Source organism: Ictalurus punctatus, chromosome 4, assembly GCF_001660625.3.
Source record: "Ictalurus punctatus breed USDA103 chromosome 4, Coco_2.0, whole genome shotgun sequence".
NCBI lineage: Eukaryota > Metazoa > Chordata > Actinopteri > Siluriformes > Ictaluridae > Ictalurus > Ictalurus punctatus.
The window spans coordinates 25,034,995-25,046,393 of NC_071284.1; the positions used below are offsets into that span (position 1 = coordinate 25,034,995).

At 37.5% G+C, this 11,399-nt stretch overlaps 1 protein-coding gene across 2 annotated transcripts in view; it reads right to left on the reverse strand.

Moving 5' to 3' along the window:
- Positions 1 to 10,812, reverse strand: part of si (sucrase-isomaltase (alpha-glucosidase)) — a 136,249-nt gene extending 125,437 nt beyond the window's left edge. Inside the window, exons 1-6 of one of the 2 annotated variants that reach the window (XM_017466605.3) lie at positions 10,682 to 10,812; positions 5,707 to 5,824; positions 3,302 to 3,375; positions 2,752 to 2,872; positions 934 to 1,043; positions 144 to 295 (exon numbers count right to left, since the gene is read on the reverse strand). In XM_017466605.3, the coding sequence (XP_017322094.3) occupies positions 144 to 295; positions 934 to 1,043; positions 2,752 to 2,872; positions 3,302 to 3,375; positions 5,707 to 5,824 (575 nt within the window). In that variant the 5' untranslated portion in view covers positions 10,682 to 10,812. Of the gene's footprint in view, positions 1 to 143; positions 296 to 933; positions 1,044 to 2,751; positions 2,873 to 3,301; positions 3,376 to 5,706; positions 5,825 to 6,712; positions 6,878 to 10,681 lie in introns of those variants that run through there. The other variant, XM_017466606.3, reaches the window with a different exon arrangement.
- Positions 10,813 to 11,399: the final 587 nt, after the last annotated feature.

The window sequence follows — 11,399 nt, forward strand, 5'->3', positions numbered from 1 at the left end:
CAATATCTTTCACTAGTAAAAACAGGAGAAAGACTCTGCAATGACTGAATGCTTCAAGTTATTTAAAGAAATTTGTGATTGTCTAAGATAAAATAAGACAGGAGAAAACAGGACAGAGATAAAAACAATAATAAAAGACTCACAGAACTTTTTTATTGGATGCTCTGCGAACTCTCACTCCAAAAGGATTCTTGAGAAGCTCAAACTCATACTTCAGTGGTCCATTCTGAGAGCTGGACAGAGACTGGATGTGTTCATGAGGAACTTCAAACCGGGCTTCATTTGGATCAGTGATCTGTAGAACAAGGCATACAGCAGGCACAGGCCAACATATTAACGTTCAACACACTATTGTTAGCATGCCACTTTAAATATCCTCTTGCGTGCAGGCTGCCTCGGTAATCAGTTTTTTTGGCAAGATTTGGGCACTTTCTAGTAAAAGACTAAGCAATTTGGAAGTCACTGCAACACACCTATCTTCTAAGCACAGGTGTTTGGCCTATTTCTTACTTTAAAGTTGCTTCCTCAACTAAAGGTTCTGACTTAGAAACTGAACATTTATTTGCCAATTTCCATTAGTCTGTCCATCTGTCAGTCTGTTGGTAGGAAATTCTTGGTAGTGCAATATCTCAAAATAAATGGGTGAATGTAGAATTTGTATGGAATTATCCTTGCCACCAGCAGATAAACTGATAACAATTTGGCATTGATCCAAATATCAAACTAAATTTTAAAGGTTCTTTAAGGCATACAATTTAGTAACAAGAAGGACTAGACTTGTTGATGACATAGGCATGCCTGTGTGTGTGTGTGTGTGTGTGTGTGTGTGTGTGTGTGTGTGTGTGTGTGTGTGTGTGTGTGTGTGTGTGTGTGTGTGTGTAAAGAGAAACACACATTCTATCCCCAATACAAGGATGCATACAATAAGCATACCTTAAATCGAAGGCGATTTTCTGTCTGCATTTCTGCTACAAAGGATAGCTCAAGAATGTCAGAGCCAAACAGAGATGGTGCATCCTGTCTTTTCAGTCTGGCCTCCAATTCTGAGAAATAAAGCACTACCATTTTAGCAGAAACTTACATTTTTTTTTAGAGAGAAATAGTTTCAGATGTGCTAGTGCTAGAATATGTGGGCTCCAATTTTCCCCTTGGGTATCTTTCTCCCTGAAAAGTTTTATTTAGATACATGCAAGATTTTTCAGTATTTCCGACTTTAAATTAATACACAATATGGCCAAAAGTTTGTGTTTTGACACCTGACCATCACACCCATTTGGGGGTCCGTAAACTGTTGCCACAAAGTTGGAAGAACACAAATATATAGGATGTCTTTGTATACTGTAGCTTTAAAATTTCACTTCACTGGAGGTAAGAGGAACAAAACCTGTTCCAGCATAACAGTGGCTCTGTTCAAAAAAGCAAGGTCCATGGTTTGCCAAGGTTGGAGTGGAAGAGCTCGCATGGCCTGAACCTCAACCCCACTGAACACTTTTGGGATGAATTAGAATACTGACTACGCACCAGACCTCCTCTTTCATCATGTCCATAACCTGACCTCACTAATGCTGTTGTGGTTGAATGGGCAAATCCCAACAGACATGCTCCAAAACGTAGTGGAAAGTCTTTCCAGGAGAGTGGAGGTAGTTATAATTGAAAAGAGGGACTGGAATCTGGAATAGGATGTTCAAAAACCACATATGGGTGTGATGGTCAGCTGTCTACAAACTTTTGGCCATCTAGTGTACGTACTCTGTTTTTTTTTTTTTCTTTTTTCTTATCTAGTTCAAATAGTAATACTTTTTGCCTAGCATTAGGGAAATTAAAAACATTTCATGGTAGTGGACTTGTAATGTGTGGAGCCTACTGTAACTTGATCTATCAGCTCCAAAATACAGTTACAGATATTTATTTAGCCAATTTATCTAACAATTTACACAGGATATGATAAATACAAATATTCACTTGAGAGTATAATAGATATACAAATACTGGACCCTGCTTTGAGCTAAGACTGATGTGTCTATGCCACTGCCCTGGTAGTAGGGGTAAATCCCAGATTGTCCCCAGTGACTTGATCTCATCTCCACAGATTCGTATGTGAGTCATGTGAAAATTCCAGCATACTGTGCTACATTTACAGTATGTATGTAAGAATTGTTGACATTTCAAAGCAAGATTAAAAAAAATAAAAATTACATTAAACAGGTGAACGCGCTATGTGTGTTTACATATTAGATGGAACATTAAGGCAGGCTGGCAAAGTGAGTTTACTGTTCATCGCTGTTTTTTTGATTTCCCATTAAGTTGAAATAATTTCTTAGCTAATGTTCTTAACATTTGCTAGGATAATGTATGTGAAATTTGTAGTTGGTTTTACATCTGAGCACCTTTGAAATAGTTTGTCTGGTAGGCTATGATTATCATGATATTCACTTAGGTTGCTTGTTAAATTTACAGGGTTTTTTTTTTTTTTTTTTTTTTTCAAACAGGTTGTAATTTCATGTTTTAATATTTTATTGCTGATTCTTGTTATATGATTTCAGAAATAACTGTTAGACTCTCTAATCTGGTTTAGTAACATTGGGACATTATTACAGTTTTTGTTAATTGTGTTTAATGTTAGTTCATTTAAAAGTATTGAAAGCATTAAAATGTTTGAAAACATCTAGCTTTCTTATATGTTTAAACCCATCTAGTACATAATACTTACCTAATAGATATCTAAGTATCTAATAAGTATCAAGTACTCACTTGTGCTACTTGTCTGGCTTTGACTGACCACAGTGTAGCCATGATTACTAGAGAAGAAACACCAAGGCACGTTTGTTTGATCATGTGGGCCCCAGCAGCAGCCACGCTTCTGACAGCTTTGCTGGAGAGACAGAAAGCAAGAACTAGTAGAGGTCATGATTATAATAAGATGTGTCAGTCTAATTAGTGTTAGAGATCTGAATATGTATGCCTTAAACTAGGCATTTCCATTATGATCAACAACTGTAAGAGTGATTTTTTATAACCACTTAAGCAAGTTGGAGCTTACAGCAGAAAATAATTTTGAATTCATATTTCGTGCTACAGTATGTGCACTTTATATAAGCATGATATGCAAGAAATGATAAGTGAATTAAAATTACATAAAATAATTTATTGTCATTCTATGAACAAAAAAAATGTTTTCAGCATGTGAGCTCATTTGTTTGGTAGTGCAGGCTTACTGTACATTTTGAAAGTAGGAATTGTAAGTTTGTATGTGTGTGTGTGTGTGTTTTGTCATTTAAGACATTTACAATATATATTTTACCTGCGAGGCACCTGCGTCTGGAAAACAATCCACTCTTTCAGCCAGGGGAATATTTGGACACTGTGCTATAAATGCTGTTTTTTAAAAAAAATATCAAAGGAGAAAGATGATACAGTATAGCACACTAGAACTGTTTTGATTATTTAATATTATTATTTATTGGTTTACATTTTTTAAAGCAAGGAAATGAGTGCATTAACTGGAAAAATGCATCATCATCATTGTCATTGTCATCATTGTCATCATCATCATCATTAGTATTAGGGATGCACTGAATGTTCGTCAACCGAAATTATGCAGCCGAAAATAGCAAAATAATAATAATAAGTGAAAAGGCCGAATAAATTTGACCGAACAATGACGTGTTTGATGACGCGCCAAATAGCCTAGTAATCAGAGTGGGATGCGCGAATTTCACGACCTCCACTTCCGGCAGCGAGCTCCGAGCGATGAGGGGGTGCTACGTGCATGAGTGCATGCTCTTCGGATGTTGACAACCGTGACATTGTTTACTGTGGACACGTGCTTTTGTTTTGTTTCTGTTCCTGTTCCAGAGTATTCTGTCACGTCCCGAGACTTAAGGGAGTAGAGTACGGAAGCAGGTAAAGACGTATTTATTTAAGGGAACATAACATTAACAACATATCTAACTATACTATATCTACTATAATACTCCGTGAGGTGTACAGGGACACAAGCGGTATATATCCCGAATATATTCAGCCGTATATAACCGAATAGAACCATTTTTTGCACTCTTGTCAATGCACTTTTTAATGCACTTTTTTGTTGTAGGCTACAGAGTGTTACATTCTTTCAGCAGTCAGTTATAGGCCTAACATAGGCTATTCAAGGGGGGCTCAAAGATGACCACATAAAAATATTTTTATTTTACCAATTTATTTATTTAGTTATATTGTGCCTTGTTGGTAGCCTATGCCTGCTGGAATGAAGAAAAAAAAATGTTCAGTGTTAAATAAATATTTTGAAATTGTAGTTTTTGTAATTGATATTTTTCTTTGAAAAGCAAGACAAAATAGGAAAAAGCACATTTTGACTATTTAATTTATGCAATGGTGAAAAAATGGTAAAATAAATGGAAAAAACACAAAATAACGTGTTCAGTATTCGGCCAAGCTTTTCATTATATTCGGTTTCGGCTTCGGCCAGGAATTTTCATTTCAGTGCATCCCTAATCATTATTATTATTATTATTATTATTATTATTATTATTATTATTATTATGTTGCTGTTGTGGTTTCTGCTGCTAAATATAAAGACCAAAATCATTATGGTGATTTAGGTTGAAACCATGGATGCTTTATGCCAGGCAAACAATCACATTATTTAAAAAGAAGATAAAGCAAAAGTAAAAATAAATAACCAAAATGAAAGAAAATCAGTCAAGTACCCAAGTAATCAGAATACTAATTACTTTTTAAAATGTAATTTATTTAGTACTAATTAATCCATAGTAATAATTTGCAACGTCTGATTAATATTCACTTTCATAGCATATTCTGATAATTTTATAATAATCAGTTTTCTTTAGAAAAGCTAGTCAGCACCCAGAAGTAAGTCAGCTGTGAGTCAGAGCACATGATTCAAGCCATCTGGATAAGTTAGATTTCGCTTGTACAACATTTTTCCATATTTATAAGTACATAAGCTAGAATGTTCAGCACACAAATATGCAAATCTATATGGTCTAAACCAACCCTGTAGTGTATAACTGTCTGCATAGGTTAAGTGAGCAGTGAGCCAGAGTAGCATCAAGGCTTCAAACTGTGACTATGAATGACAACTGTCATAATACGCATGACCATGTGGTTTCAGCTGATTTCTCATGCCCTTATGAATCCTTTTGTTTTCTGTTTGCCTGGGAATAATATCGCTCTTGGCTGACCCACTTCCTTTGTTGCCCTTGATGATATTCAGGCAAGATGTGTTCTTCATGCTTTATCAGACTATCAACTCTCTGTATTTCTCTCTGCTGAAAAGCAGCTTGTTTATGTTGGAGAGAAGGTCATACATAATTTTCTCTTACGTCATAGACCTAAGTAACGTGACTACATATTTATGATATTGTCAGGGGTTGTGAAAAAAGAAGATAGAAATGAGAAAAAAAAATCAACACCAGGAAAGAAACTGAAATCTTGTTGGAAAACTTAGCTTGCTGATGCATGATTAAGTTGGATTATGGTTAAGAGAATCATATTCATCTCTGTATTTGTCTTTGTGTTAAGAATCAGAGAAAATATGATATAGTGCTCTTCTGTGATAACCAAACCCTCCAGTCTTTATCAGACCATTGGACCACATTGATTTAGTTTGACTGTATATGAAGATATTATTAATAATTAAGGGCTTTACATATGACAGATTCTTTATGATTTTTCACTCACTCTTTGTCTCATTTATTCTTGTGGCAAGCAGGGCAATAAGTGCTATGGCAACTATCCCGATCATGACAAACATCACCATCAGGGCTATCTCCAACCCAGAGAATTTCCTCTTCCCCATCTGAAATAAACACACACACAAAAAAAAACACACACACACACTTTTTTGTTTAAATTATGATCACAATGGTGTATATAAAAATGTCATATCTGTTGGTTAGCAGAATTATAATATTGCTCTTGCTCAGATGAACAAAATGTGTTACTTTCGAAAAAAGATGGGGGATTAGACTCAACGCTGAAACTCCTGTTCACTGCTGCTCACTTCCGGTGTAAAATTTTAGCAGTGCAGCGCTTGCAGACCTTAGAAACTGCAGTTTTGTCATCATTCGACACAAGAAACATCTATTTTATGCACAGCACAAAATCGATGTTTTCCCACCATCTTTTGATCAACAGGATATAATCCGACATGATTATTGGATGTTATCGAATACATCGGTGCATATACACACACACACAGAAAAGTTTTAGGCACTCTATTTTTTTTTTGTACAAACTTTGTTATAGATTTATTATTTTATGACTTCTATATTATCAAGTCAGTACAAAAAAATATTTTAGATTCCCAAACATTAGTTCCCTTTCAAAGGGAACACCACATTGCGTTAGCAGAACGCTGCGGGAAGCACCCTCGCATATGACTGGTATCTGAAGCTCATGTAATATCATACCTATTTATAGGCCTGCTGTAATCAGGTGATGTGGCAAATAGGCATGTCACGTGATATATAAATGACAACTGTGAACCACGCCATCAGCCTTATTATCTTCAACGAGATTGCATGTCGGTGGTTTGTGTAACACTCGCACAAAGACTTCATTTTCTCGCTAACTTTTCCAATAAAAAAAAGAAAAATCTCTTTTCTTTTCTGTCCTTTAAAAAAAAGGGAGAAAAGAATGAGTGATAGAAAAATGCTTTTTTGTGAACTTTTTGTGAATGCCTTACAATTACGCAGCTCTGCTTGCGACTCAGTCTCTTCTCGGCTGAAGCGAGCTGTGTTTCAGACCCTCACTGATCTGGGCCGGTCACTGCCGAGGCAGCCAGCCGTCTCAGGTCCTGGGGATCTCATATGGATCTGGAAGATGAGCTGGACGCGAGTGCTGATCTATCTCTTGCTCTGTCTTCTGGGTCCAGGTCTCTGCTGGATTTTGGATGTCGCGTTGCGACTCCTGCTTCTGCTATGGAAAGCCAACCCCCCCCCCCCCCAATAAATAGATAAATAAATGAAATAATAACAATTCCTCTCTGAGCCAGAAGGGTGTGCTAAAAGCTGAGAGCAGCAAATAAAGAGCTGCTTGAAGTGACTAATAATGAGCTTTTGTCTCCCAAGTGAAAATAAATCCCTCAAAATGCAGAAAACTCCCCTTTTTTCCAGAAGTGCATGAAAAAATATGCTTCTGGGGGAAAACCATGCATACACCGTATTTATAACCCCGCGATGTCGGATTATTCGGTGGGGAATGAACGGCATGGCTATTTAGCTTTGCTGAAGGTGGAGGAGGTGCTTGCGAGCTACCTCTCTCCATCGATGGCAGGTAATTTAGAGGAGCCGGCTTTGCCATCCAAGCCATTGTGGCATTGGTGGGCAAGGCCTATTCAGTAGTAGTCTTGCTTGTGGGTCACTGCAGACAATGACAGTGTTGCAGGCCTACCAAGCACTTCTGAGTGAGCTCAACATACGACGGCATTCTGCCAGGTCCTTCCCTGTTGTGCTAAGTTCACCCGGGCATCCACGAGCGGAGCCCGGGCCAGCACTAGTGCGAGGGAGACACAGAAGGCGAGTATGGCAGCCCGCCAACCCCACAGACAGACAGGGGACACGAAGTTGTTAGGGCAGTTAGCCCCCAGTGCTACTGTAGGGCCTCCCCTAGCCAACGCGGTCCCAAGTTTTCAGCGTTCTCTCTTCAGCAAGCTGACACAGGGCAATGAAAATCTGATGCTTTCCCTCCAATATAATGTGGAAAAGTTACCATCACTAAAAGACCATCTGGCAGCATGGAAACTACTGCCAAATGTGTCGCAATGGGTTCTGTCTACCCCAGAAAAGGGTTACCGGGTCCAGTTCAGAACTTGACCCCCCCGGTTCAGAGGTGTGCTCACCACAGTAGTCAGCACAGACCAGAGCCCCACATTAGCGCAGGAAGTAAGATCCCTCTTGGACAAAGGGGGTATAGAACATGTACCCTGTTCCTTGAGGGAGGGAGGTTTTTACAGCCGTTATTTCCTGATCAGCAAAAAATAGAGGAGTATGTGGCCAATTTTAGATCTGCATCATCTGAACTGTACTCTTTGGACATACAGGTTCAAGATGCTGACGCCCAAACTTATCATTGCACAGATTCATTTTGAGGACTGGTCTGTGACGATAGATCTAAAAGGTGCATATTTCCACATAGAAATATCGCCCAGTCACAGGAAGTTCCTGGGGTTTGTGGTGGAGGCAATGCATACCAAGATCGGGTTCTTCCCTTCAGGCTAGCTTTATCCCCTCGCACCTTCTCAAAGTGCATGGATGTCATTCTGGTTCCATTGTGACTCCAGGGCACTGATGTACTAAACTACCTGGACGACTGGTTAATTCTAGCACGATCCAGGGAACTGGCAGTTCAACATTGAGCAAGATAAAGCTGGATCTTGGCATCTGAGAGTAATCACTAAGACTAAGAGTGTCACACGGCAACACCTACGTGCTCTGAGAATTTGGAAGTGTCCCTGGTTTCTAGCCTTTGGTCACACTCTTGGGATGTCTCCTTAGCACAAGATGGTAATGACAGATACCTCCCTCATAGGCTGGGGTGTGGACTTAGACCGCTGTCCCGCTCACGGTCCATAGAGAGGCCCTCATCTGGAGTGGCATATAAATTGCCTAGATATGCAGGCCATATTTCTAGCATTGAAATGCTTTCTTCCTCAATTGAGAGGTCACCATGTGTTTACAGACAACTCAGCAGTGGTCTCATATATCAACCACCAGGGGGGATTATTTTGTTATTCTGTTCAGGCAGGCACAACTAATTCTTCTCTGGGCAGAGGGAAAGTTTTGTGAGTGAGTGCAGTGTACATTGGTGAATTGGTGTCGTTTATATATCACGTGACGCGCTTAATTACCACGTCACCTGATCACGGCGGGCCTATAAATTAGGCATGATTTTACACAAGCTTCAGATACCGGTCACGCACGAAGGCGCTCCCTACAGTGTTCAGTTAACGCAACGTCTCGTTCCCTTTTCAGGGAACAGGGTTACATGCATAACCCAGATGTTAGTTAGTTAGCAAAAGTCAGATCAGAAAATTTGCTGTTTTAAGCCTGCTCATGTTGGTGTGGTCCTTGTTATGGGTCTAAACAACTACTTTTTCCCTACTTTTTTACTCAAGCTTAAAGAGTCTCTACTCCAAATGTCACAGGCCTCAGCGGGTTAATTACTGGCAACATTTAATGTTAGTTTATTTTTAATATTCATTTTAAAGCTCCTGGCAATATGATTTCAAATGTTAAAAAAAAAATGGTACCAAAATATATCAAGCTTTTAATGATATTTTCGTATATACCAAACAGGAATTTCATTGTAACTAAAAGCTTAAAAAACACTTCTGTCATCACATACTGATGTTGATACAGTTCATACTGATCACATATGGTGTCTCTGTGACAACGCAGACAAAAATGTCAAGGTTTCTTCCTCATATCACCTTAGGGAGTTTTTCATTGCCCCATCTCCACCGGTTTGCTCAAGAGGGATAAATTCACAGATGTAAAATCTGTATCATGTGTTTGTATGCTTCTGTAAAGCTGCTTTGAGACAATATTCATTGTAAAAGCACTATACAAATAAAATTGAATTGAATTGAAATGCTACTGCTAGAAAAGTGTGCATGAATGACAAAATAGTACATATACAATGCTTATATTTTAATACAGAAGTCAACAAGTACATGTTTTTTATACACAAGAATAGTAAGGTTTGTAGTTTGTAATTTTTGTTTTAGCAATAGGCTATGTTGTATTGTATTACACTTGACAGCAAAGGAAAATATCCTTCTTTATACTATTTCATTCATCATCTGTATTTGCTTTCACTAAATTATTTTGGGCTTAATGTTGAATGCTTACTTTTTAACAGCTTTGGTCTAGATGCTATTGAAGTACCTTATCTCAAATGTTTTTGTGCAAAAGAATTTGTCCACTTCAGAGAAAGGTAGTTTGCATAATCTGTATACCGCACCCAAAAAATCGACATAAGTACCTGCATAATTTCCCAATTTAAATAGTGAAGTAACTTTTTAGCCTTAATTCACTGATTCTGAACACAGCACTACATATTTGTCATTATATCTTATTATATCTTGCATTTAATCAACTGAATTTTATCGGTCACAACAAGTTCAGGTTTCAATACTTGAAAATTATATTTTAATTGTTTTTATTAATATTAATTACTGTATCTATTCAACTAGCAACATAGTGTTTATTAATGAATCCAGACACAATAACAATACATTTAAAACATTTATTTGTTTATTACCGTTATGATTAATGTTTTTTATGGGGTTTTTTTCATGGTAAAGGGACAGAAACAAACACTGTGCTGGATCTTCCCACAAAATTCATAAAACCACTGGTGTGGTTGGTTTGTAGTTAACTGTGAGAGTTTTCAACCATGATTCTGTTACAAATACTTAGTCCATTCTGGTAGTCCTGCCCTTTTATTGAGACATAAATGGAAATTGCTGGTTAAAGATAATTTTAGCTAATACAAGTTGTAGTTTATTTCTTTTTGCACATCAGCATTGCTCATGTTTATATTCCAAACATGTTTCTTTTACTCTCCATTGATATGTAGTCATGATAACCTTTATTAAACATATAGGATCACTAAAATAACTGGTAAAATTTGAGGTCATTCTTAGTCTTACCTTTGCTGTTCTCTTTGCTGTGCTTGACTCCTCACAGCAGTCCAAACAAGAAGGAATTAATTCCTACTGAGGAGTATAGTCTGATGTAATGATCTTTAGTTAGTGTGTGTGTGTGTGTGTGTGTGTGTGTGTGTGTGTGTGTGTGTGTAGTGGTGGGTGGGGTTGCTTGTGGGTTTGTCCATGTGTGAGTGCAGCAATAACTCAGCAGAGTTACAAAATGATAACTAGCTGTTATAAAAGTTCAGCTTCTCTATCAGTGTCTTCTAGATCTTTTAGATAATTTTCAGTTCCACATTCAGAATAGGGTGTGATTCTTTCTAATATCTAACAAAAATAAAGAGAATATAATGCTTAAAAGGAATGAGCACAATATACTGCTTCCCAGAGATCAGTCAGGTAAAGGAAATGTATATTAGTTTTCAATATATTAATACAGCATTGAGACAATGTGTCCTCACAGTACAATACATATGTTATAATGAAGTGAATTACACAACCCATTTGAAACACTTTCAGAAAAGTCAGATTGATTTATTACCTAAGGGTTGACCTTTGGCCTGATGAGATTTTCTATGTCAAGGATTATCAAGTAAGTTGTAAAGAAAATGGAAAATTCTTCTGTGAAATGTAGAAATTATTCCCATCATGTCATTGCTGTTCTAGTTTAAATTAAAACATTATTTGAGTGTTGCACAAAAGCCAAGCAATTGCTATTATA